At 36.9% G+C, this 27,392-nt stretch overlaps 6 protein-coding genes across 7 annotated transcripts; 5 read left to right on the forward strand and 1 right to left on the reverse strand.

Moving 5' to 3' along the window:
• The first annotated feature begins 2,101 nt into the window (after positions 1 to 2,101).
• Positions 2,102 to 5,539, forward strand: LOC126798413 (60S ribosomal protein L7-1). The gene is made up of 6 exons (XM_050525374.1): positions 2,102 to 2,163; positions 2,279 to 2,501; positions 3,129 to 3,226; positions 3,313 to 3,450; positions 4,963 to 5,065; positions 5,196 to 5,539. Exons 2-6 carry the CDS (start codon positions 2,313 to 2,315, stop codon positions 5,409 to 5,411), a joined length of 744 nt encoding a protein of 247 aa, XP_050381331.1. The 5' UTR covers positions 2,102 to 2,163; positions 2,279 to 2,312; the 3' UTR covers positions 5,412 to 5,539.
• A 525-nt stretch (positions 5,540 to 6,064) lies between these two features.
• On the forward strand, positions 6,065 to 9,515 carry LOC126796659 (uncharacterized). Its single transcript, XM_050523388.1, has 2 exons — positions 6,065 to 6,529; positions 9,034 to 9,515. Exon 1 carries the CDS (start codon positions 6,088 to 6,090, stop codon positions 6,424 to 6,426), a length of 339 nt encoding a protein of 112 aa, XP_050379345.1. The 5' UTR covers positions 6,065 to 6,087; the 3' UTR covers positions 6,427 to 6,529; positions 9,034 to 9,515.
• On the reverse strand, positions 8,853 to 11,370 carry LOC126796656 (aquaporin NIP6-1). Its single transcript, XM_050523386.1, has 5 exons — positions 10,748 to 11,370; positions 10,355 to 10,579; positions 10,029 to 10,223; positions 9,394 to 9,455; positions 8,853 to 9,248 (listed from the first exon to the last, which is right to left on the reverse strand). Exons 1-5 carry the CDS (start codon positions 10,988 to 10,990, stop codon positions 9,056 to 9,058), a joined length of 918 nt encoding a protein of 305 aa, XP_050379343.1. The 5' UTR covers positions 10,991 to 11,370; the 3' UTR covers positions 8,853 to 9,055.
• A 2,520-nt stretch (positions 11,371 to 13,890) lies between these two features.
• Positions 13,891 to 15,124, forward strand: LOC126796658 (uncharacterized). Its single transcript, XM_050523387.1, has 2 exons — positions 13,891 to 14,055; positions 14,228 to 15,124. Exon 2 carries the CDS (start codon positions 14,267 to 14,269, stop codon positions 14,972 to 14,974), a length of 708 nt encoding a protein of 235 aa, XP_050379344.1. The 5' UTR covers positions 13,891 to 14,055; positions 14,228 to 14,266; the 3' UTR covers positions 14,975 to 15,124.
• Positions 15,125 to 18,302: 3,178 nt separating this feature from the next.
• On the forward strand, positions 18,303 to 23,936 carry LOC126796655 (factor of DNA methylation 1). The gene is made up of 7 exons (XM_050523385.1): positions 18,303 to 19,244; positions 19,666 to 19,847; positions 20,670 to 20,759; positions 20,849 to 21,136; positions 21,864 to 22,076; positions 22,968 to 23,199; positions 23,702 to 23,936. The coding sequence occupies exons 1-6, from the start codon at positions 18,332 to 18,334 to the stop codon at positions 23,193 to 23,195; spliced, it is 1,914 nt and encodes a 637-aa protein (XP_050379342.1). The 5' UTR covers positions 18,303 to 18,331; the 3' UTR covers positions 23,196 to 23,199; positions 23,702 to 23,936.
• Positions 23,937 to 24,190: 254 nt separating this feature from the next.
• On the forward strand, positions 24,191 to 25,686 carry LOC126799705 (uncharacterized). 2 transcript variants are annotated; one of them, XM_050526953.1, is made up of 5 exons: positions 24,191 to 24,312; positions 24,654 to 24,867; positions 24,951 to 25,023; positions 25,099 to 25,264; positions 25,498 to 25,686. In XM_050526953.1, the coding sequence occupies exons 2-5, from the start codon at positions 24,702 to 24,704 to the stop codon at positions 25,591 to 25,593; spliced, it is 501 nt and encodes a 166-aa protein (XP_050382910.1). In that variant the 5' UTR covers positions 24,191 to 24,312; positions 24,654 to 24,701; the 3' UTR covers positions 25,594 to 25,686. The 2 variants fall into 2 exon arrangements, with proteins under 2 accessions (XP_050382910.1, XP_050382911.1); XM_050526954.1 differs by having other exon boundaries at positions 24,674 to 24,867.
• The last annotated feature ends 1,706 nt before the right edge of the window (positions 25,687 to 27,392 follow it).

A 27,392-nucleotide genomic window follows, 5' to 3' on the forward strand; every position in this document is an offset into this window, starting at 1 on the left:
TAAATTAGCCAAAAAAAAACCTTGAGATAATACAAGGCTAGGCGGAGATTTCACTAATCGAACAAACAAGAAACATGACAAGATATCAAACTTGTGTTGAGTCTAATCTAAATCAAGACCGAAGACAAATATTAACTTGGGAAAAACTAGTTCAAAGCTACACGAAATTTAGTTTAGTATCAAACTAAAGCAGCTATAATTTCTAAGAGTTTTCAAAATAAAGAAAAAGTTAGAGAGAGATAGAGAGAGGAGACTGCAAATTCCTCAAATTGAAGTAACTCTTCACCAAACTTCAGATCTTGTTTCTAGTTCATAGATATATTTGTTATTTCCAAGTATTGCAGAAATAATAACCCTAGGTTTTAACAGTGATTGAAGTAAATGAAATAGAGAAATTGAAGAAGCAGAAGTAGTAATACTCATACCTTAGCACACAAAAGATGAAGAAGAAGGTAGCAGTTGCACCAGACCAATAACAAGGAGGCGCCTTTCTCTGTTTGATCTTTTGTTTTGATCGATTTTGTTTTTAGGGTTATCAACAAATGGATATTTTAGCATTGATAAGATAAGTTGAGGATAATTTGGAAATTAAATTTTGATTGAGACTTTCTCAGGAATTAATACCATATCCTTCTCCTGTAATCAAAACAGAGGAGTGACTCCCGAATTTTTAGTAGGACCCGCACTAAATTCATTTCAGAATGAGTTAGTAAACACCCAATTGTAGGAGAAACATAATCACTCCTTATATAATGATTTCGTTTATTGATAAGTAAACATGCGCTAACTTATTGAAGCCTTGATAATGAACTCAACAAAGTCCAAAGAGATGAATTAAGCCCGAGGCCCAACCCCTATCAAAAAACCCTAGCTGTGAATCGCGCTCAAAGCCCATACTTGAAAAACCTACCGCCAGCCATCCCAGCTGTTATTGACGTTGAACCCCGACCACCACATCGCCACCATGGACAAAATTCAACACTCACACTCCACAAGCCAAAACACCAACTCTAGCCGAAAGCACTCCAATGCCACAATCAGGTTCGTCATCACCGACTAGAGTACCTCCACCACCAAATCATTGGGTATCATCACCCATTAGTGGCACAAACCCTGTCAGAGCAGCCAACCAACCATCACTGCAGTCGACCAAGTCATCAACAATCATGGTTGTTCCTAGTAGAGATCAAAGATTATGATCCCAAAAGCAATCCACGTCCACCCCCGTAGCCTTAGATTGACAAGGAGAAATAATCACAAAAGGAGGACATAGCCCCCTTGATGCAGGAGATAAGCCAAGGTTGTAATCCATAAATATGATGTTGCCTCCGCTAGCTTGAGAACCATCGACTTCACCAGAGAGGGAGAGGGCGGCTAGGGTTCTCAACGAGAGAAGAAGACGAGCCATTTACTATGAATTTTTTTTCGTTACAAATTAAACTTATTTTTTTATTTCAATTTACAATGGAGGAAAGATAATGCATGGGGAAAGTTATGGGAAGTTACTTGACAGTTTTCATATTTTTTATTGTATTTATTATATTATTTTGTTAATTACTGTTATAGTATTTATATATTAATAGTTTTTAAATTAACCTATAATATGAATGTGTTAGTGTAATTTCACAAGTGTTTTTATTGACAAAACGTGTTTGAGTTATTGATATTAGAAAAAAACACACCCAATGGGTGTGGTGTTATTGTGTTAGTTATAATTACAATATAAATAAGGATTCATTGCATGGATATTATTGCAAATATTGGAGATACTGGACATTTATATGGAGGGCCGGGAGGGAAAAGTTATCTGTAGAATATATAATCATTTTTATTTTATATTCTGATTTTAGTTTTTACCTTATTATTCTTGAATGATATAATCTCATTTTAAAATAAATTTTGGTCCAAGAGTGTTTATGTATTCTCAAATGCGTTTTAATTGACATAATATGTTTTGGTTATTAATAGTATAGATATATAATTTCGTAATTAACAAAGAAACATTGTTGGAAGGTCCTATTCGTAATATGCCGAAACCTTTTAACGAGTGTGTCAATTGCGAGTTGCCATATACCCTGCTACTGCTGAAAGCCTAAAGCCCTCTCAAACACACGCCGCTTTCTCGCTTTCTAAACCCTAAACCGAAGCAACCAACCCATACTGGTAAATTTTCATCTTTCTTCCTCTCAATTGATTTTTGCTACTTCTTCTCTTTGTTCTATAAGCCTAGTAGAAACCTAGAGCGATACTCAATATTGGGTTTTGAGTTTATTTTTAGCTGGTTTCAGTAAAAAAAAAACGAAAAGGGAGAGATGAGCGGAGAGGTGGCGCAGCCGATGACGACGGTGCCGGAGATTATATTGAAGAAGAGGAAAAGTAATGAGGAATTGGCTTTGAGGAGAAGAGAGCAGTTGGAGCAGAGGAAGTTTCGGCAGAGCCAAAAGAGCAAGCAGGAGTTCATCAAGAAGCCTGAGGACTTTGTCAAAGAGTTTCGCTACCGGGTATGCTTCTTCCCACTATTCTTTCCTCATAGGTTGTAGTAACAAGGGTTGTATTGTTTGATTCTTTATAGAATATAAGAATGTCGAAATCACAGCCAAATGGTGGATAATTATAGTTTTGTATATTTGTGTAGAATTAGTTACCGGCTTTTGGGTGGTTGTTTTTTAACAGCCCAAATGCTGGAATGAGTGTTTCTGAAAAATTCTAGATGAATGTTGAAGGTATCTGTGTTGTGAATTATAATGTGGTTAGGTTCTTACTAGGGTCATTTTTGAGCCTAGTCTCATGGCCAGATTGTGATTTTTAGCATAAAAATGTTGGGTTTTATTTTCTTGTTGAACTTTGAGAAGTGTGCAATCTTGCATTGCACTTCACTCTTCTATTGGGATCCGAGAATACAGTAGGAAAGGGTTTAGGACAGATTCTTTCTGTTGCCAAACTGTAGATGGTGGAATGCAATGCAATCATACACAGCTTAGTACAGAGGTTCTCTTAAGCATGTTGATAAGCATCAATTAGGTGTCCTTTAACTCGATAGTTCTCATAGGTTCTTTGATATCTGTGACTTCATTTCAATGATGTCCCTATGATTCAGTACTTGATCGAGATATTTCCTGTCTTTTCAGGAGGTGGACCTTGTCCAAATGAAACACAGGTTGAAGAGAAAGAGGCCAGCATTAGAGACAACTAACCCCAAGCTTCTTTTCATTATTCGCATAGGAGGGTGGGTTTCCATTTTCGGACTTTACATTTTTGTTTACCTATACATGCCTTCAACTCTATTTTCTGAACTTTTTAATATTATCTCAGGAAAAATGACATGCATCCTGCTGTCAGGAAGCACTTATACAGCTTAAACTTGAGGAAAATCTTCAGTGCTGTTTTTGTGAGAGCTGACGAAGCAATGTTGGAAAAGCTGCAGAGGATTGAGCCTTATGTTACCTATGGGTAAGCAGTGTGTATCCTTCAGTTTTTCTACTGTTTTGATATAACCAAAATTTTCTATTGTTTTGATATACACTCTCAGTGTATTGACAAGAATGTATTATAATGTGTAGTACCTAGTTGCTCTCTTGTAGAATAACTGAGCCTGTCTCTTGTGGTACACGTGATCTGTTTTCTTTTATGGGATTGATTGACTTACCGTGGAAATCACGTAAAGGAAAAATCTAGGTTACTATTATTGATGCAGGGAAGAGGGGGTAGTTTATGAGAGAAGAGAGCTTTCAGAAGGGAGAAGTAGAATGAGGGAGGTTAGAGGAGGGATAACAAGGCACTGCCTTCAATATAATCTTCAATTCATTCTAATCTGATGTGAAAGTACAATAGATAGCTATACTTATAAGCTTCATAGACAACTCTTAGACTTCTAGAATACCCTAAGACTATAACTTCTCAAACTTATTGATATTAAGACATTAATAGACTCTTAAGACTTTAGACTCATAATTAGTCTTGTAACTGAAAATTAACCTTACAAGACCCTTAAACTACCATGGATACTTTCTTATGGACCAGAAAAGGTTGGGCTTAGTTTTAGGCTTCCAAACATGATAATTCTTTTCCAGCCATCTTATATCTGCTCCATCAATTATGTTATGGATCACTTCCTTTTTTCCCTACTGGCTTGCCGTGGAATCACGTAATGGGAAAATCTTACAGTATTATGTGGTTTATGTCGTGATACTTTCATTTATTCCTCTCTGGTATCGAAATTGCTAACTTCTTTGATATCAGATCTTTATTGCTGCAAACATTTTGATTGATAGAGAACAATTACAGCTCATATTTGTGACTCTGCATCAAACTTCTGAACCTTAATATTTTGATTATAAAATGGCATCCAGATGGATATATTATCTTTCTGTTTTTACATATATATATGGTTATTAATGTATGACATTTGGACATTGGAAATTCAATATTTTTGCGTTTTTCTTTTCTTTAATGGGGCCTTGGTGTAAACTATTGTTTGGTTGGTTGAGGCTACAAAGTTCAATAGCAATTGAGCAAAACTTGTAACTAACCTGGGTTGTCTTCAAGTTGGCTGACCAGTTGGGGAGTTTAATCATGCCTGTATCTGTCATGTCATTCATTAGCAAGAGGACCTGATCTTGGGTATTTTTTTTTTTATAATTTAAAAGCTGCCCACATACAACTCTAATTAATTCTTCTTCTTCTCAAGTTCCTTTGTCAAACATTGTTAGTCTGGCATAACTTCTATTGCAATACTAGGATATAATACGTGCTTATTGTTGAAGAACTTTTTGTGATGCTTTTAAAACAGTGTTGTTTGGTAGACATTTTTGTAGAAAAGATTCACCATAGAGCTAGAGCCTCCCAAAACTTGATTTGTGTATTCAGATTTTAATCCTAATAACGAAATTCATTGATCATAATTAATTCATCTTGTTTCATTAAATATTCCTAGTAATGATCATAGTTTTCTTGTTTCCGAAGGTATCCTAACCTTAAGAATGTGAAGGAGTTGATTTACAAGAAAGGTTATGCAAAGATAAACAAGCAAAGAGTTCCGCTGACAGACAATAACCTGATTGAAGAGGTACATGAAAGTTCATCTCAAGTTGTTTCCAAGTCTTGTTTTTTTTTTTTTACCGTAAGGTCCAAGTCTTCTTCCTATTGCAACGTTTTGTGATACCTTCTCTTATGCTCCTCATTGATGTATATTGCAGGCACTGGCGAAGTATAATATTATATGCTTAGAAGACATAGTGCATGAAATTGCCTCTACTGGTAAATATTTCAAGGAGGCTGCCGGCTTTCTATGGCCCTTTACACTCAACAAGCCAGAAGCAGGATTGAAAGGAGTAAAAGCGCGTTTCCAAGATGGTGGAGACACCGGTAATCGTGAGGATAAAATCAATGAACTAATTAGCAAGATGAACTAGCATGAAAACAGCAGGTTTTAATCTCATTATTGTAAGGCCTTGACATTATCGATTGTTCTTTATCTATACTGGAAACAATGTTTGTGTAATGACTTTGATGCAGTTATGCTGTTCAATTTTGAATCTTCTAGTAGTCCAAATCCCGCTTTAGAGTTTATTTTAGCGGTCACTCAAGAAAGCTCCAACATGTGTTATCCCACTTCTGCCTCTAGTTATCATATGATGCTGGCAGTGAGTGATCGAACTTGATCAAAACTCAATTATAAGCACGCATATACCAACCGCTTGTGTTATTCCTCGTAAACTGTTATTTATGAAATCAAACACTGAACATGATACGTTTCATATGCCATTTTCATTTTAAGTTTAATTTCTATTGATATTTTAATTTTTGAAAAAAAAAATCTCTACTGCTATAAAAGCGGAAAGCGGAATTGCCGAAATTACCCACATATTTGCTAACTGACAAATAAATAAACGTGTATAACAGTCCATTTTTCTCAATTGAATAAATTAATGAATTTTTTCTGTCAAAATTTCTGTCAGATAAATAACTATCCACTATTCTACACCTAATAAAACTAACGAGACCATTTGAAGCTTCAACAGTTTGAACCGTTTTCCAGCGGCCCTTATATAAGGGACTTCTACCAAAAATCTTTCAATTGGGCTAAAAATGGAGGACAATGACCCGTGGCTAGGCCGAGACAAGCTCTACCACTTCCTCTTCTGCTTCTCTCTCACTCTCCTCTTCTCCACATTTGCCGCCCGAACCCCTTACCCGTTTCTACGCCGCCACTCCATTCGGGTCGGCTCACTCTTGTCTCTCTCCGCCGGCGCCGCCAAGGAGTTCGCCGACGAGCTCGGCTTCTTCCACTCCGCCGGCGCCTCCGCCAGAGACGCCGTCGCCAATCTATTCGGCGTCCTCGCTGCTTCGCTCCTGCTTTCCCTCGGTCACTACTTGGCCCGATCCGATTATGAAGCGGGTCGGGTCAAGGAGGTTTCCATGGTCTGAATGTGGATTCGGGTCGGGCTTTTAGTGGGTGTGTTGGAGAAGGAAATAAATAATCTGGAGCATTTTTGGTTTTGGATGATCACTGAAAGTAGTAACTTATTTGGTAAGGTTCCCTTTTTTACTGCTTATTTTGAGTTATTTCAATACCAATTTGTTTCTTGCTGGTGAAAGTTTTGTTTTTGTTTTAATCTGTATGGTTGAAGTTGCTTGTTTTGTACTTTTGTGTTAATTGCTGTGGTTCACTTTGTGGAACAGGTTACATAGAGCATCTAAATTTGTTCAGCTTAGTAATTTTTTGTAGATCATTTGTAAATTTTTAGTGTGTATATTTACTATAAATTCATTATTGGATTTTTGTTTGGTTCAATAGTCGCGTAACATATGATTTTTATGCATGGTTGAGCTTGGAACAAACAATGTAATAGAGAAATCTGTGTTCTGTAACTGTTGGTATTTAACAAAAAACAATATGAAAACGGATAGTTAACTCATTAGCTTTGGTACACCTCTTGAGTGGAAATGTAGAATTATAGTATTGTTCCAACAACCACAGCATGGAACAGTAGTTCTCAAGTGTTATAACTATGAGTGTACTTTTGAATGATATATAGTTGAACCTGTTGCCTGAAATGCTCACTAACTTTTCAGTTTTTGGTATACTTGCATGCCTCATTGGTGAAGGTTCATGGACGCAAATGCAAGTGACATAGCTGGAATAGATCAAAATCTAACTCCACATATGCCTGATAAGAACATATAATAATTATAGTAATATCTGATATGAGACTAAGAATCCTCTCTCTGCTGCATGCATTTCTTCTTCAGTGAGTTATTTGGTGATTCATCTTTCCTTAAGTACAATAATAATAACATAATTTGGAAAGAAAAAAAAATCTCATCAAATTCAAGCTTATTTGGAGAGAGGCTTGTAAAATTACAGCTGATGGTTGAGTCAGCATTTGTGTATTACAGTATAAGTTTATAAGTACACTGCATTCTTGTATTTCCATGTTATGTAAATCATGGGTGGATGGTTTCTGATGCTAGATACCTGACATGAATGGTAATAGCGCACCTAATATGCCTTCCATGGAGATAGACAAACTATTTGTCTGTCGTAAAAGTATGTTCACATAGACCATTTGTTCCTTCACGTCCCTTTCCATCCTAAGCTATCTAACACGTTCACCCAACTGGTTTGTAGAAAATACATGAGGATGATTCCTTACATCCGCTTCTGTATTTGGCACAAATTTTGCTTTTAGTGTGTGAGTTGAAATTTGTTTTTGGGCATCTTTGTGGGCCTCAATTTCCCCGACTTCACAAAAGAAAATGAAATATTGGATGTTCTTCTCATGTGGATTGGAGGGAGGCTGTTAAGATCATTTTGTGCTTGATTGAGCTGATGTATTATGATATTATTCTGTATCTGCTTTTTTGAAATTTTTAGCGGCTGTTGTAATGGATGCTGTTTGTATCGGTGGACTGCTTGTGCACTTTCGTTGTATTGCTGCATTTCTGTGCATCGATTGTGAACACATATAACTGTGTGTCTATACATTAGTTTGAGTCTGTACAATACATTGATCAATGTAAACAATAGTCCAGGGTCTGTTATTCAGATGTTGGTGATTGCCGGACATGAATCACCTGATCACCTTCTGATTTTTCTTTTAAATAAGAAAAGCTAGCGTAGGTTGGATACCTTCCTCACATTTGTAAAAATACACCTTCTGATTTTTCTTTTAAATAGGAAAAGCTAGCGTAGGTTGGATACCTTCCACACATTTGTAAAAATACACCTAATTGAGATTCGATGCTCTTTCTGCATTTATGCTTTTTCTAACAGACTTCTTCTGGACGACCTTGCCAAATTTCAGTTTGTTTTGTCTTTCATATGTGATACTAAGCTGTATGATCATTTTAATTGGTTGTGGAATTTTACATTTGCTGTTGCATTTGGATGTTATTGACTTTTGCTGTACTAAATAACTACATAACTTCTTTCTCTTCTTTTTTTAAGTACATGCATGTTGCTTCTGGTGTATAACTGTGGTTCACATATAAGTATTTACCATACACATAATATTTTTTTGTACTTATTTCCGAGCTCAGAACTTTGGAACTGAAACCTAATTCAATAAGATCTGTCATAAGTAAGCATAGGTGTTGGTGTTGAGAGCTGGAAATTGAGTAAGGGAAAGAAAGCTGCATAATTTCCTGGAAAATGAGACGTTTCAACTTAGTTGTATAATATGGGAAAATACTGGAGGGAGATATAACATTTCTGTACTTCCCACTGGGTTTTAGATAACAGTGAAACACAATAATGGACTATTACAGTAAGTTGTTACCTGATCTCGTATTTTCTGTTAACAAAGGCCAGTCCACAACTAACACACCATTGTAGGGGAAAAACAGAGGTGTGGTTGACAGGAGAGAGCCCTACCTTTGCTTATTATTAATACAAATATTTCATTTTCTATTATGTACTACCACAGGTCATTGTAATTGTAACTGAGATCATACTACTGTATCTAATCTCACTTGTTTGTGCCATACCAAGTTCATTGTGTCCTGATCTGAGCTTTGGGATATTTCATGTAGGCTTGATGAAGGTGTTGAGCAGTCATCTTCTGAAGCTCCTTGTCAAAGGCTTTTCACCTTCTTCCTCTGGCAGCTTGACTGCTGTGTAGGTTCCCGCCCCGCAAAGCGCCCCAAGAATTGGAGCAGTGAGGTAGATCCATATGGCTTTAAAGTTGTTTGCAGCTATGGCTGGTCCTAGTGTTCTCACGGGGTTCATTGAAGCTCCTGTTGTCTCCCTGCACAATAGCGTGAAGGAAAGGTTTCAGTGAATAATCCTTTTTATATTGCCTTGTTAACATTTTCTCTACAACAATCTTGCAAATTGAATTTGTGACTATTAGACACAAGCATAGATAGTTTATAGTCGTAATTCAGTCATACCCAGCTATGAGTATGTTAAGCATGACAGTCGCTCCAACTGCAATTCCTGCCAGTTCGCCAACCTGCATGTTACAAGATTCTTTGTAATTTCACATTTATAATTTGAAGAGTTCTATTTACTACATGCATGTTTCATAATTGAAAGCTTTCTATGATACAGATGGTTAGATTGGCTCAAGTTATACGAGCAACTTTGTTACTGGCAAAGACGGACTGTAACTCTTGCCACTAATTTACTCAAGCTGGATGACTCATCCCTTATCTTGATATGCTTTTAGTTTTCATTTCTAACCATGTTGAACTCGGTTTCAGAGACATGCACGAACTTGAACTGATACAGTGAGATTTAAATATGTAACTGCTGGTGACTTCTACGTGGAATTTGGACTCATCTCTATATGATATATTTTCATTGACTGTTGTTTGTTGCATAAGATATTTATAATGAATCCTTGTCTACTGGAAATTCCAGGGAAGGTTTGGTGTTTGTCTGATATTTAAAAACAAAGTATAAACTTTTGAAGGTTCAGGAAAAGAAGATATTTTTGTAATTATACTATTATCCAATCAGAAGATCTCGAGTCTTAGTCGTCATTATTTGTTCATGAAAAAAAGAAAGGGTGTGTAAGACTTACAGCTCTAGTGTCGGTGGCTACAGCAGTGACCACAAACATGAGGTTGAAGCTGATGATGAACTCCAAAGCAAATGCCTGACTATAATTTCCTGAAGGAACTGTAACTCCACCCCCCATTATGGGGTGAAATATCACCTTCAAGGCAAAAGCAGAACACAGCGATGCCAACATTTGTGCTCCAATGTACACCGGTACCTGCAAAACGATATCAGTCACATTAGTTATGTTACGTTTAATGGACTCTCAATCTGCAGCACATGCTAGATTGATATATTCGGCCAACGAACTTGACCATGCTAAATGTTTGATGGTAGATAATTTCTCACAAGTTTCCATGCGAAGTGCTTGAGTGCAGCAAAGGCAATGGTGACAGCAGGGTTCAGATGAGCTCCAGAGATGTGACCTGTCGATAAAATCACAATCATAACAGCGAGTCCGGTGGAGGCTGCAAGGCCTAGAAGGCTTTCAGTGCCTTCTGTCTTTTGGTTCACAATAGCTGTAGCTGTCCCAGAAAATATCAGTATGAAAGTGCCTAGGAATTCAGCTCCTACCTGGATTTGGAACCATTCCATAAAAAATGGGTGAGTCTTTATATTTCAAATCTTACAACATTATGCAAGTCAGTTAAATGAACATATAACACACGACCAAAACAATTATGAGATTCAAACTCTCCCAATAGAGCTACTCGATCAGGTTCATAGTATAAACTTCATTACCTTTCTTGCAAGTGGGACAGGAGGGGGTGGTAGTGCACAGAAAGCTTTAGGCAATGCTCCTTCCAACGCCCAATCATCAACAGTAAAGCACTTGCTGCAGCTCTTGAGAAGTGATTTCCTACCAATCCCACTTGATCTATGATCTGGCTTGAACCCACCAAAGAGAGGAACACCAGGAGTGCCTGGTGTTACTGGAGTTGAAGGAGCTGAGGGAACTTCCCCATTGCCATTGTTGTTGTCCATTACTCCAAAAACAAAAATGGCAAAAACTAGGTGAATTAAATAAACTTTGGAGTCAAGATAGAGAAGAGAAACTTGTTCCAGTTTCCAGTTTCACTTTGTCTCTATGTTTTGAGGAGTATAGTGAGGACTGAGGTGATATATATAGGAATAGGATGAGGTTGACTTAGAGAATCCCAAGAGGAAAGGTGGGGGAAGAAGTAAGTGGTTGAAACTGTTGGAGATGAGGAATTGTGGACGGTGGGACATTGCAGGGACTCTTGTTCTTGCACTTTGGGACTTTAGGTGTATGCATAGTACTGAGATTTCTCATTTCTGTATTTGATTTTGATATATTGTTTTGTATCAAATTATATATCAACGGCTGTAACTCAATAACTGTGTGCTACCTCTCAATGAATTCCCAAATTTATGGTGTCCCTATATGGCATGCAGGTGAATGTCAAATAATTGTAGGGATGGAGAAGGAGATGAAGATATAAGAGCAGTAAAAGTAAATTGCAGGAAAGGAAGAACTGTCATTTCAACTTCAAACTTAGTTCTGGAGTGAATTTGCAGGCAGTTTTTTCTCATATGCTCCCTAGAAATTTCACCAAAGGCAATGCCTATCTCTATGATCATTTATCCTTAGGCTTTGTGACTTACTTATCAAGTTCATGTTTTTTTTCTTAATGTTTTAAATTTCTCATTGCAAAGAATCTGGCACCTGTCTCTATTTGTTGGCAGCATCTGTCACTCTTACAGGAGAATTTTACGAAGGATAACCTTTCACGCCACCCCCTACACCAAGCCACTTGAAGTGGCAAGGTTCTTGGGCAAACTGTCAATTCTATTTTACTATCTTTTGTGAAAAGAAACTACTGGACCATTAGTTACAGTATGTGTCAAAGGACCAGGTATTAAGTAAGAATATATCACTAAGTGTAAAATTATAACCCCAGTGCTCTATGTTTAGCAAAATGTTAAAGTCAATATGAGTCATCACCTTCAGAAGATGATGAAATACATGCAGACATGCTTAAGCTGGCTGCAAATGAATCAGTACATCTGTGCATTTGTGTCTGTTTGTTAGATCAATCAAGTGACGTAGTATTAGAAAGACAAAAAAATCCAAAAATGATGCAGAGAATCTTTGAAATAAGCAGTGATTACATTAATCATTCAAGCAATAATGTACTTGTTTTTTTCTTGTGAATAGTATAAATTACACACATGGGTACTTGTAAGTGGTCTGGTCCTAAACTTCTGATTGCATTAAATTATATAAAATTGTTAAACTGGCTAAGTGTAGCTGCTGGTGAAGTGTACTTCAAAGTATGGTTGGAAGAAAATGCAGGAACCCCATTTGATTCTACAAATAATGGTATCAATGAAGTTGATTTTGTCAATTTCAAATGTGTTCAAGAAAGCATTTCAGAATTCTTTTTGTTAACAAGTGTTTCTGTATTTTATTATCTATAGGTCTATAACAACTCGTTCTTCTTTTTTCCAGAAAAAAAGAAGTGGTCTTAGCAATACTTATTTTCCAGTGGAATATGTTCTTCATTATACAGAGTTGTAAAGAAGGTGCAAGTAAGGTGCTGAGGAAAACAATACTGTTGTTCTTCATTAAACAACTCAATCTTCTCTTTATTGTTATTGTTATTTTAAGGGATTACATTTGCACATTGCTGTGTCAAGCATGATATTATTCTGCAACAAGCTGATCAAAAATAAGGGCAAGTATAGGAGGGGAGATATTGATCTCAAATTTGTGGTTTTTCATTACTCATAGTGAGAAAACATACATTGTAGTGATGTTGATTTGTGATAGCCGATGGAGTGGAATCCCTTCAGCATTACTCTTTCCGAAGATTGTAATCACCGAAAGCATCATCAGATTGTGAGGTGTTGGTTGAGACAACCATCTCTAATTGTAATGTTAAATACTGGCAAGTCTGATATTAGCAGCTACAGCATAAAATGCATGAAAGAGACTGAATTAGGTAATGAAGGAACATCATAAATGCATAAAATGAAGCTGAATTAGCTGCAGCTGCAACTGTTTGGCAAGTGTGATCGAGCTTCTTCATCTCGTTTTAAGAAAGAAATATTCTTAAACCCGCTGGTGGGTTCTGTAAGGTGCAAGCTTGGTCAGCTTGGTGCTCTTCCGAATACCATTTCCTAATTGCATTGTATATCAGAAACTTTAAAGGTTTAAATGAATATCAGTGTTGCTTTCAGTGGTGTAAAAGCTTTGAAGGAGGTCTTTACATAGTTGTGATTCTGATGAAGAGGAATCAACACTGTATTTAATTTAGTTAACATCAAATCAAATTCGAGTAGGAAAAGCCTAAAAAGGGGATTATGAGGAAGAATAATCATAGGAGGCACCGATTCTAGTTTTCATGTGACCATCTATGAACGCCCCTCCTTCCCCTTCCTCTCTTTATGACTCCTTTTTGCAGATTCGATTGTGTTATCATCAAGATGTTCTCCTTCGGAGCCTTACTCAAGCACAAGTACAAGTAAACTATCTCTCTTTATTTTATTCAATTATAACCCCCCCCCCCCCCCCCCCCCAAAAAAAAATGTAGAAATACTTGTAAGAAATAGCTGATGCTCTCTAGTTTCATTTTATTTGACTCCATATATTCTGGTGATCTAGCACGATTACTACATGTAGTAGCAGGACCATGCTTTGTCATTGCATGTTTGAAGTTCCTAAGAATTATATACCAATGAGAGTACACAGAACTGAACTGCAGAAACTCTTATTCAATGTCACTGTACAATCAGTTTCACAGACACAACAATGTACCAATTCAAGTAATCAACTCTCAATTGCCACGAACAGCTTCGGCTATTAGCTTTCTAACGCTCCTAGACACCATCAAGAATAAACCTTTGAACACCATTTTGAACGCCTCTACTCACAGGCAACATGTTGATCACTTGACCGGCTAGAACATTGGTTGCTGCTCCACCAACTTCAACCCACCCATTAGAGGTAACCCAAAATCTCATCAACCCACCATCGCACGGTTACATTCATCGGAATTCGGAAAGCTGCGCCGGCAAAATTTTCGGTAATCTCCCTGTTTTATCCACAATTAAATTGATCTGATTTTGGTATATACCGTTGCTAGCTTAGGTAGAGAATCCGAGTCTAAGTTGGAATAGATTTACATTTGTTGGGAGTGATTATTGGGAATCCTTGTCCGAGTTGGTCTTCGTAATTGTTTCGGTGTATATAAACAGAACCCACCCCCCTGCCATTCATATCTTCAATCTGAAACTATGGCATCTCACACCATTGATCTTCACAAACGAGTGCACACGATCATTAATCTCGATAAATGCTATGTGGATTGGAATAGTACAATGATGTGCGGCATCTCTGATGATACCTCGGCCCAGATTTCACCGTCCCGTGATGATGAGCTTAAGATCCGATACATACAGTACAAGATAACGGAGCACACTTTGTCACCAAATAGTGATGCTTGTTCTCAAGAAGATTGGATGCTCCCCCCTACAACTAAGGTCATTACAGTGCGTCGTTCGGAGTTAAACAACTTCGATTCTGCTAGCATCATGCAATCCTCTTCAGGGCGTATGATCGTAGATTTTATTAATACTCATTATCCTCCTCAAGAGAAAGAAGACATCCCCAATGTTCTGGCAAGAATAATTGATGTCGTTCAAAACTGCACTCCCTTGGTCCCTAATGACTTCATTGACGTGCGGCGAATTGAAGGGCTGGAAATAATGCATCAAATGGATGATCAAGTGACTGAAGACTACTTATGTCATCACTTTGCTACCAAAAGTGGGACATGTTCTATTTGTTTGGATGACTTTGAGGTTGGGCGCAACACTAGTCGACTGCCTTGCTTGCATGTTTTTCATGGTCCTTGCATTTTTCAGTGGCTGGAGAAGAATCATTCTTGTCCCATTTGCTGGTATACTTTGGACTCTAAATATGCACCGTGGTTCAATGCATGACACACATCCAGCTCTTTGCATTCAGTCATTTGAGCTCGCTTGGTTCAGTGATTACGGAACTTCTCTTCTGTAATAGCTGTGACAGTATTTAAGATATAAAATTTGTCTCATTGTTTTCCATTCCATGTAAAGTTTCTGAAATCAGTTGTGTTTTTTTATTAGATTCTTAAATCAGTTTGGAACTCACCTTTCCATCCATGGAATAAAATGAACAAAAAAGAAAAGGGATTAAAATTAGGAACTCTGATGATCAGTTGATGCATGGTACAGCAGCTACAGCTGAATAGAATGTGCATGACCAAGCAAGCAGAGATATGTGAAGTCACCTTCGGTCATTTGCATTGAAGAGCTTGAAAAGGTGAAACCCGCTCATTTGTTCATTATATTAAGAGAAAACTTGAGCTTCTGTTCTGCGTTTGAGTTTGCAAATAAATTATAAATGGATCTCTTCATGATATTTTACATGATATGTAGGAGTACTTTATAATGGTTGGATTTTATTTCACAACCTTGGTTAATGTGGTTCTATAGGCAATGAAAGTATTCATGTCTTTATAACAGCCTCTTATGTTCAAGTTCTGGTAATTGTGCTGATAAGATATTAGTTGTATAATAAATGCAGCATGGAAAAGGTGCAACCTGACATATACAAGAAGCTCAACCTGCTCCTGTTCTAACTTATTAGGCACATTGGGTGCTGCAAGAGGACTCGAATACATACATGAAAAGGCGGGGACTCTGTTATCCAATTAAGCTCCTGATATTGAGTGGTGAGTTGGCGCTGTAAGCTATTGAGTGGTGCCAGAGAAAGAAAAATCTTGATCAAAGCAGTGGCTCAGACAGTTTCAGTTTATGTTATAAATTGCTATTTGTTACCAACTGGTTCATCTGATGATTTCATCAGTTATGAGCTCGTGTTCCAGTGCCTGAGATGGTATGTGGGGAGTGGAGAGAATTGAAATATGGAAGGCAAATTGGTTTTAGAGTTCCCCGGTGCCATTCTTCACCCTCAAGTAGGGATGCTCCGTATTTTGTTTCCGAGTTGATCGATCCTCCTATTAGAAGAAGGGACCAAGCTAAACTGGAGAGATTTTTCACACAATTGGGTGTGTATCTTGTTCTTAGTATTCCATTGAGTAGTAGAGTTTCAGTTGATCATCAAATTTGGCATTGTCACAAGAAGGATCTTCACTACAGATTGTGGCTAGAGATATGGCTTTGGGGCTCGGTTTAGCCCCTGCACCACCACCTGAATTTTTAAACAGGGCCTTTGGAAGACCATCTGGAATGCTGAAGTACCTAGGAAAGTTGCATTGCATGCTAATATCAATGAGGTTGTTATCTGTTGCTTAGTTGTTAGACAGAGGAAGATGCTCTTGTTCCTAGTAACCAAAGCTGATTTTGGAATTTTTGGAACAAAACTAAAATTAGGCAGTACATTGATGCAGGACTCAGAGGACTAAGGTTGTTCCAAATTTCAACTTGTGAAATTGTTTTTTATATCAGGAACCAAGGCCGCACCCCAAAAGCAAAAGGTTCCTAAAGATGAACTTGGGGTGTACAAATTTACTGATATTGTCACACTTTCACCTGCATGCCAAAATAATTTTTAATTTGAGTCTAATACGCGATCAGTTATAATTGCTTAAGGTTTTCGAGTTTTACTTTTTATATTTAATATTGGCTGAGACACAAGATTGAAAAATTGCAACCATCAATATGCATTTCAACCATTTTTTTTAATTACCAACTATTCATATGATTACTAATATTTTAGGAAAGTTGTAAAAAACTATAACCAAATAGAATTATAGCAGATTGGAGAGGGAGACAAAATCTCAGCATGATCAACAACGATAGAAATTGCAAGATCACAAGCCAAGAAATTCGACATCCACAAGACAACAATACTCAACTACTGAGTTGTCAAACTAACGGATTTGAAAAATTAACGACAAAGCCGATCCATTGTATTCAAATACCTAGTGCGAAATTGTGGAGGTAGGGGCATTAAAATTGAAAATGTGGACAGTGACTCAATGAGAGTTTAACCCCTTATCTTCCGAAATTTAAAGTTGAAAAATTATTTTCTTGCCAACTTAACAAGAGAGTAGCATATACATGTATATATATAATTAATTATATATTACCATCCATATATATTGAAACTATACCACTGCACGGTCAGCGTACCCCATAGCTCACCGCAGCGTCCCTGACTAATAGTGTACACGACTTGTACATTATTGGTGCGTGGAATCTGTTATCAAGACTCTCATTGTGTCATTTGTATGATATAACGATCCAATAGAGTTTTTCCAATGAGTATCATCTTATTGAGAACTAGTTGAAGACTAAGAGATTCACCCACTTTTCGATATTCTATTTATATATTGACCGTTTAGTTTGTAGATATATATGAGCATATCATCCTTATACAATTTTGTTCAAATTGCAAATCGTTAAGACATTCATAAATGTAATTTACTCATTATAAACTTCAACAGTTTATATTTGACAATTTTGGTATGTTCACTAATTTAATCTACTTTAATACTTTAACCATTACCAAATTTACTTATATAGACTTGAAAACTAAATGGTTGAGATAATTAATAATTAAGTCTTTAGTCCTCAACAAGATGGTACTCACTTGAAAAACTTCATACGATCCAAACCATACAATAATGTTTTTTTTTTGTTTCTTTACAATAATTTTTCTTTTGGGCCGAAACATTATTCATCAAAATACTCATCGCAGGGGTATCACGATCCAAACGTGAGTGAAAAACTGAAAATGTTATGGCCTTCAAGGCACGTGGTCCTCACCTTGAATATTTTAGGTCTCATTTACTCCTTCGCCTCTCTACTCACATTTGACCCAATTTTACTCTCCAGTCTCCACACCTCTCTCTCTCTCTCTCTCTCTCTCTCTCTCTCTCTCTCTCTCTCTCTCCTGTAAGTCTCACTTTCTCTCTCTACAGTCTGCGCTCAATCTCGGAATTCTGTGTTGGAATTTGTTGATTATATGTATGTGCATGTTGAATGCGGCTTCCAATTTGTAGTTTCCGTAGCTTTTGTGTTTCGGAAACTGTAAAAATTTCATTTCCATATTGAAATTTGGTTTCTGTAATTGAGAAATGAAGGGAGATCGAACCCTAGACGAAGAGCAATCGCATATTAGAGCCATCTCTGTGTTCTTAAGAGCAACTTCAATTTGTTTAGGACATTTTTTTTTGTATGTAAATATATGTTTTTAGGACATTTTAATAATCTGCTCATAGCATTTTAAGGGAAAATGCTGCTCAATTTTTATTTATTTGAATAATTACATGTAAATGTTTGTAGAGAGTTGAAATGGACGCGATGGAGTATAGCTCTGATGAAGATTCAGATATCAGTGAGTCTGAGATTAGTGAATACAAAGATAAACCATACGAGCAGCTACGGAGCGGGAAGCTGAAAGTAAAGGGTCCGAATGGCACTCTCAGATGCCCCTTCTGTGCTGGGAAGAAGAAGCAGGATTACAAGTACAAGGATCTGCTGCAACATTCTTCCGGGGTGGCCAAAGGCTCTGCCAACAGAAGCGCTATCCAGAAGGCCAACCACCTTGCTTTAGCTTTGTATCTAGAGAAGGAGTTAGCCAGTGAAGCTGATCAAACACAGCGTTTGACTCCGCCCAAACCTGTTGTCAAAGATGAGAAGCCAGAAGATCTTTATGTGTGGCCCTGGACTGGTGTTGTTGCCAATATAGTGTTGGGCCAGCCAAAGGATGGGGATGATTTGCTTGATTCTGGTTATTGGTTGAAGAAATTTTCCAAGTACAAACCTCTAGAAGTACATGCCTTCTTTAATGAAGGGGAAAAAGTGGCAGGTGCTGTGGTATACTTCAATAAAGATTGGAATGGTTTCGGAAATGCTACTGACTTTGAAAAGTGGTTCTTATCTGATTGTCACGGCAAAGAGCACTGGAATGCACGGAAGCAGCAACCTGGTTCAAGTATTTACGGCTGGTGTGCACGTTCTGATGATTATGAATCCCAAGGGCCAGTGGGGGAATTTCTCCGCAAGAGAGGACAGCTTAAAACGGTATCGGACATTGTCCAGGAAGCAGCCCAAAGCAAGAATATTGTCGTGGCAAACCTGGCCAGCAAAATCGATATGACAAATGAAAATCTGGATGAACTAAGATACAAATACAATGAGGATGCGTTGTCTTTAAGCAGGATGCTAGACGAAAAAGATAGGCTACATAACGCGTTTGTCGACGGTTTAATCCTGTCCCCTTTCTGTGCTTTTGTGATTTCTTTATGATTTTATGTTTATGGGCATGCAGTTTTCTCAATCCTCTGGTTCAACGTATGTGTTTATGGTGAAATTTTTATTTGCATTTGATTTTTATAGTATAAGGTGCTGTTTGAGTCCTGCTGTTAATTTTGTGATAGATCCTGTCAACTTCAAACAATTATTATAGATCTGAGTTTGTTCCTCACCCATATACCTGTTCACATGATCCATGGTCATAAGCAGGAAACAATTGTAATCAAGGTTGCTGTTGGACATGAATTTATTCGTTACTGAGCCCAAAGGATTATTCTATCCCACCTAGTTATGTAGTAATGGTAATAATAGTGAACAGAAGAATTATGCAGCCTAAGATAATGCCTTATACGTTTCTTTTTGCTGATCAGAATCAAGAAGGATGCAGAACATGTCAAGAGCCAATGTTCAGAGGATATTAGATGAGCAAGAGAAACTGAATTACGAGTTGGAGTCTAAAAAAAAGAAACTTGATTCCTGGAGAAAAGAATTAAACAAACGAGAAGCAGTAACTGAACGTGAGAGGCAAAAACTTGACGAGGATAAGAAGAAGGTACATGCTACATTCTTAATCTATTTTAATAAATGCCTACTTACTTTTACCAGTTTCTATGCTGTAATTTTGTTATATTTCATTATCTTGTAACATTTATTATATGGTTCAAGTTTGTCTAAATTAGAATTTAATTTAAAATTGGTGATCAATCAAAGCTGTTGACATGTCTAGAGTTCGAATTATAAATCTCTCAATATCTGTGAATAAATTGTATATTCAATCATTAAAGGGTCCCAATAATGACCTGATTAATAATGTCCGTGTCTAGTCGATTTCCTATGTATTTATAGGACTTAGGAAGAGTTCTAGACCACTATAGAAATGATTAAGATTAGGCATTTGTGATCTGGTACCAGTGTAATAGCTTGCTTTTTCTATATGTGCTGTAAGTCAGTCAACTCAAGTTTCATATGTGAACATAAGGAAATCGGAAGAGTTTCAGACCTCAGTAGAAGGAGGGCTAGTTATAGGCATTTGGGAGCATGTAATGAAATATTGTTTTTTAAGTAGTAGTAAAAGAACTATATGTAGTTTAACAAAAGACATATTGATCAACAGATTATCCATTCTGTCTATTTAAGTGCTGGCTGTGTCAAAAGATTTTCAGTTGTCCTCCCTAATGATGTGTTGTTCATATTATGAAAATAGCTTCTTAAAATTGATCAACAGTTTATGCTCATCCATACTGATGGAATATGAGGTCTAATGTTGCAGCACAATTTTTATTGCCAACGTTATGTTCTGGTCTAAAATACAATTAAATCTCACATAATATCTTTTTACTGATGATTTTCATTTTAATTTGCTCCTGATCTTCAGAATGATGAGAGAAACAATTCACTTCAATTGGCTTCTGCGGAGCAGAAAAAGGCGGATGAGAGTGTATTGAGGCTGGTTGAAGAGCAAAAGGTATCAAATACGGGCTACTTGAGATTATAGAAATAACATACGAATGATGGGTTCATTGATTTTCACTGACAAGGACTCTTTGGTCTCAGAGAGAGAAAAAAGATGCCTTAGATAAAATACTTCATCTAGAAAAGCAACTGAATGCCAAACAGAAGGTGGAGATGGAAATAGAAGAATTGAAAGGTAAACTAGAGGTGATGAAGCACATTGGGGATCAAGATGATGATGCCGTTCAAAAGAAGATAAAAGATATGGAAGAAGAATTGAAAGAGAAACAGGAAGAGCTTGAAGGTTTGGAAAATATGAATCAAACTCTAATCATCAAAGAGCGCCAGAGCAATGATGAGTTGCAAGATGCTCGTAAAGAATTGATAAAGGTATGCATTTTTTTTCCTGTGTACTTGATCTTTGTTAATTCACACACACACACACAAGCATTCGTTGGCCATAATTTCTTGCTTTTCCTCTTAAGTTTTGTTCCTAGTACTTTGAGGCTTATTTATATAGTAATCACTGACCTCTAAACTTTAAGTCATTCATTAGAATCACTGAAATCATAAAACAGCCACTTTAATGCTCAGCCTCTATTATGATGGAAATAATGAGGTTATTTTGATTGTCATCTCTATATTTCATTCCTTGGAAGCAACAGACGTTGATAAAGTACGTAAATAAAAAAGAAGAAACTAAAAAGAATGACTGAATTGCTACTGAGTTCTGAGTGATCAATTACGAATTGCCAATTAAAAGCTGTTTTTTTTCCATTGCTTACTTAAAGATTTTTTCTTGTCTTAAATCTCTAGGGTGACCAAAGTATGATACATTCAGCTAATCCTTTTTACTTCTTTAATTCCGATAACATAGGTTGTCATTCTATTTCTAGTTATGAATTGATTGGAAGAGTATATTTCTACTGTTTTTGCTTTTGTTTTTACTTCTTTAATTCCAATAACATAAGTTGTCATTTCTAGTTATGAATTGATGGAAGAGTATATTTCTACTGTTTTTGTTTTTGTTTTTGTTTTTGCAGTAGAAGAAAGATTATGATGTGCAACTTTGAAGTGTCCTTGTATGAAAGCTCTTATTGTTTTAATCTTATTATAGGGTTTGTCTGAAATGTTAGCTGGTCCATCTCATATTGGGATAAAGAGAATGGGAGATCTGGATCAAAAACCCTTCCTCAATGCATGCAAGTCAAAGTTTTCTCTCGAGGAAGCGCAGGTTCAGGCCTTCACTATGTGCTCCCAGTGGCAGGAAAATCTGAAAGATCCAGAATGGCATCCTTTCCAGGTGATAGAGAGAGAAGGGAAAACTGTGGTATGTCTTTCGAATAGCATCAGATATTTTAATTCTCAGTACATTTAGTAACCAATAATTAAGTGTGTCTTTGCTGCAATAATTCAAACCAACTAATAATGGCTGAAGAGGTCCAGAGTATTACACATTGTCATGTGAGGCTTAGGCTCAAGTTGGAGCATTCAACTCTAACCTAATTGCTTTCGGTGAGAGTCCCTACGTTTTCGTTGCTGAGCAAGGCTTAAGCTCTCGACATAGGAGATTCTATCAATAATTATAGTGTGTACCATATCAATTTTTAGGAAGTTCTTGTAGGATGGGAGGCAAATTTGAATATTGAAAGATACTTCCTATGGATAAAATGAATTTCTTTCATATTTTCTGGCTTCACCTGAAAATATTTGTACCTTCAAGCAGGGAATTCTGCTTGTTTAAGTGGGTGAATTTGGGGAGACACTCCTATTGGAGAACTAATGAGCAGTTCTGCCCTTTATTGTTTATGTCGACATTAATTGAACTAACTCTTCTTTTGTTCTATCGATACTTTTTCCCACATAAGTTTATACTTTGATTGAAAAATCCAATTGTGTGATCTTTTCCTTGAACGAACAGCAGTCCAACATTTTGTCCTACTTTTTCTCTCAAACTTCTAATACACTGGGATCCACTGGATGTAGTTGGGACCGAGTTGTGCTGAATAACGATTTTATTGGTGAGGAATGAGGATGAGTGGAGAAGAGCAAAAATCAAAGATTTCAACTTTTTTTTTTTGGCATGCATTAGATGATGTGTATTCATACTGAGAATTAATTCCTTTATCTCTAAGAACTATGATTTCAAGGAACTTTCGTGTATAGGGCAATAGGAAGTCATAAGAAGATGATTAATTCGTTACAAATGATGTTGTCACAGGAAATTATCAACGAGGAAGATGAGAAGCTACGTAATCTGAAGGAGGAGTGGGGGCTTGAGATACATAATTGTGTTGTTAAAGCGTTAAAAGAAGTTAATGAGTATAATCCAAGTGGCAGGTATGTTATTGCTGAGCTCTGGAATTTAAAAGAAGACAGAAAAGCGACATTGAAGGAGGTTATTGCCTTTATCTTGAAGAATATTAGGACACTCAAGCGAAAGAGATGAGCAGGTTAGTGTTTCTCTGATCTTGCAGTTCTGTGCTAGTCTGGGCTGATTGTTAAACCTGAAAAATTTGTATAAGGTAGGAATTGTGCTAGTCTGGGCCCATTCCCTTACCAGATAATGCGTCATTCATGGCACATTACAGTTTCACTCATAGCTGTGGTAGGATGGGATATTGACATATTGTTGAATGAAAACAATTATGGCTTTGTTAAATTCCTACGGAAAAATATTGAGAGAAAAACAATCTGCTGCATACTGTCTAGTTGAGAGTTTGTGTCCAAGAAACAATAATGATTCTTTAATTGATTTTTTTATTCAATGCAACTTCAAGTTCTGAGTATTGTGGCGAGTACTCAGTTTTGGTGGATTTCTGTTTTCGCTTTTGTCTCTCTTGCTTATGGATGATTTTTATATGATTATTCCATTTGGGATGAAATAGAACCGTTATTTGTTGTATATGCACATCTTATTAACTTTGTTCTCTTTGCGGTTTCTTATTTCTGAAGCACAACAGCACACAGCGGAGCATGGAAATTGGAGCATAGATTATTGTAATGCTTGCAACTGTTCAACTGGAAGGCAGGATCGTGTTTCTTTGAAGCTCAATTGATTGTTTCAATTTCCTTAACCGGATCTTACGCTAATGAAAATAACTTGTAATGTTGGAAGACCTGTACTTTTCTTAATATTGAACTTAAACAATTTTCATGGTGATAATTTAGTGACTGCCGTTTTACTGTCTATCCGATTTAACCCGTCTTGGATAAAACTTTGCTGTAATGCTGCTTGCCGGGGAACATCTTTTACTCCTTGCAAACCATAATGAAAGCTTCATGGGCAACTTAGGCTTTGTCGATTAAAATTATGACCAAAAGTGCAAAACTACGGCCTTGTGTAGCTGTAGCGTACAGCACTCTTTTACCTCTATTTTTTGGGTAAAGGTAAAGAGCCACCTCTTTAGTTTAAGTGCCGGTTATAACCTCAGCTAACTCGTGCCTCTGAAACCGAATTTCTGAACAGCAGCAACTGCAGCTCTCTCTCTCTGGCTCTCACCTCTACATAGACAGAGAAGGAGAAAGACTTAGCCGTATTGATTGAATCACTTAACACCAATCAGGTGATGAATCCCTTGCTACGTTTTTTTGTGTATATTTAGACTTGTTTGATAGTTACACTCTGTTAGTCTTTCTTGAATTCCTCGCTACGTTCTGCGATTGATAAATTTCCTGGCTCTGGTTCTAATTTAGAGACTTGGGTTTGCTTCATATCATGTATTTTATTAATTTTCCTTTGAGATTACTCTGTATCGATCTCGCAATCACAATGCACACAAAGGTGTTCGATTATATGCCTCTGAGACACCCAACACTGCTTTTGCTTGCTTAACTCTCACTTGCTGCTACTACCCCATTGTGTTTTGGTTTTGTATTTTGATTGGTTATTAGTATTGTGATGCAAATGCTTTGGTTATTCTTCAGCATGTGAGTATCTGCCGAAACCAGGACAATGGGTACTCGGAAGGTGTTGCAGAGTGTCGCCAGCACGTTCTTCACGGTTGGGGTCGTGGGTCTCTGTATATCGGATCGTATCGCCAGCGTTGCTCTGGTTCGGGGTTCCTCTATGTCTCCTACATTGAATCCCGGGGAGACTAAGTTTATGGGCATATCGACTGGTTGGTATCGATTATCGAAAGAGAATATTGTAAACAAATTTCCTTTTCAATGCATAATGTGATTGAAACTCTTGTTTTTCCAGATGACTATGTTTTGCTGGAGAAATTGTGTCTTAACCATTACAAGTTCTCCCATGGTGATATTGTAGTATTCCGGTATTTTCTCCACCCAACATTTTCTCGGCTACCATTTTTGTTTATATCTTAGGACTTGGATTTTTTTTTTGTCAGCTCACCAAGTGATCACAAGGAGAAACATATTAAGAGGATAACCGCCTTACCTGGAGAATGGATTGGAATTCGGAAGTCCTACGATGTGCTGAGAGTTCCGGAGGGGCATTGCTGGGTTGAGGGAGACAATTCATCTTCAAGCATGGATTCAAGAACATTTGGCACAGTAGGTTATCCTGTCTTTTGCTCTAGAATAGAATAATAGATTAACAGTAGTATTACCAATGCAGAATTTACACTACTATTGTTGTTACCTTAAGATGTAACAACACTGAACAGCCTGCAGCTTGCAATAGTGACATAGTTGCGTCAGATTGCAGTGACAGTAATTTGCAAGTGTGGCTAAGATGAGAAGTTTATAATTCTGTCACTTTTGCTAACTTAAGCTATTCTTGACAGATTCCCCTGGGTTTAGTTCAAGGAAGGGTGACCCACATTGTGTGGCCTCCTCAGAGAATAGGTGCGATTCAGAGAAGTACCGCAGGGCAGACTTGATCCTCTCTAGGTGCACATCACTCTAGGAGTCTCAAATACAAAAATTTTTGTGGAAGAAACAATAAGAGAAATTTTCACCATTATGGCATAGCAGCATTCGTGGTTCCTTTATTTTGTTTGTCAACAATTTATTTTATAAAAAGAGGCAGGCTGAAAGTTGTTCATCAGACATAACATCAAACCCATGTTTAAGACGATCAACAGTTATCATCGTTGTTGTAGCTGTTTATCAGGACTAATTAGGTTACCTTACATTAGAATAGACAATCTCTTACAGTTTTTGTTGAATATGACAATGGGAAGTTAAAGTTAGTATTAAAGGTAATTATCTATTGTGCTTAACTGCTTAAGTGATGATTCTAATTTGGCTGAAAGGCCCTAAACCCTACGGCAGACCTACAATTTTTTTTTTCAAAACACCATTTCGAAAATGATCATGTACAGTATTAAATTTGGACTGAAATCAAAGTCAGAAATCCAGTCTAAGGGTATACGGTGTTTAATAGGATAAAAGCAGTGGAATTTTTAAATTTACTGGTGCGAAAGGAAGAAGAAAGGTCCAGTTCTCTCTAGATTTTCTAAAAGACTATTGGTATCCGTATTAAGTCAATTTAAGTCCAAATTTGTTGAATATTAACCAATGATCATGGTTAACACCACAAATACTCGTGTAAATTAGTTTCCGAGTATACAAAGCTCGCTCATTTTATTGTTTCACCTCAGTCTTTCTCGCTCTCCCTCTCACTCTGTCTCACTGTAAATCTCTCTCTCTCTCTCTCTCTGACCGAGACTCCATTAATGTGGAACTATGTTTCAGAGTTTCTTGATACAGTAATATATGTATGTTTAGGGGTTTTAGGGTGGTTGAAATTAACTGTGTTTGGGAAACGATGATTTTCATTTTGCATGTGAAATTTGGTCCTGTGATTTAGAATTGTAGTCTTGTAGAATGGAAGTCTAGACGGAAACTGATTGTCTTTTTGAACCCAAGAATACTGATTTTAACAAATCTCTTGTTTGTGGATTTATGATTTCTAATTTTGAGTAACTACGATAGAAGTGTGCCAAACCTATGCCATTCACTACGATATTGACACGTGGAATTCCACTAAACACAAACCAACATAATTAAGTTTTTATAAATTTCAGCTTTTAAATAAATGAAAATTTAAAAAAAAAATACTCTAAGAAAAAGAGTGTCGAGTCTCTTTTCTTTCGTTCTCTCTTTTGAGCGGCGTCAGAGTTAGGGTTGTCTTTGTTCTCTTATAGACTGTGTTCTAAAAATCGCCGTTTAGGCGCCCGGAGACCCTTGGCCGCCGTGATTTTGGGCTAAACGGCGGTGTTAGGCGACTGGCCGATTTTTGCCCGCCTTGGCGGTTGGGCAGATCCTGGGCTTTTTTTTTTTTTTTTTGGATTTTGAGTTTGATTCGGATACAAAAGAAGTACTTGAATGATATGGAGAAGAAGAATTTGATGAGCTCCGAGGGATTATGCTTGCAAAAATGCATTCCCGTTGTTTGAATTGTTTTTCTTAATTTCCAAAGGGTTGGTGAATTGTGTTTCTTATTATTGATTTTCCTAAGTTCATTGTTGTTGAATTGTATTTTCTTTTTTTTCCTAAGAGGCTAAGATCATTAGATCAATATTGTTGAACATTTCTAAGGATTAAGGATTAAGAACAAATGTATTTTCAATATTCTAGACATTATATATATTTTTACATTCATTTCATGCATTATATTCTTATTTTAATTGTATTTATATAATTATTTGTTATTAAAATTTAAAATATATACAAA

This window comes from Argentina anserina, chromosome 6 (assembly GCF_933775445.1).
Source record: "Argentina anserina chromosome 6, drPotAnse1.1, whole genome shotgun sequence".
NCBI lineage: Eukaryota > Viridiplantae > Streptophyta > Magnoliopsida > Rosales > Rosaceae > Argentina > Argentina anserina.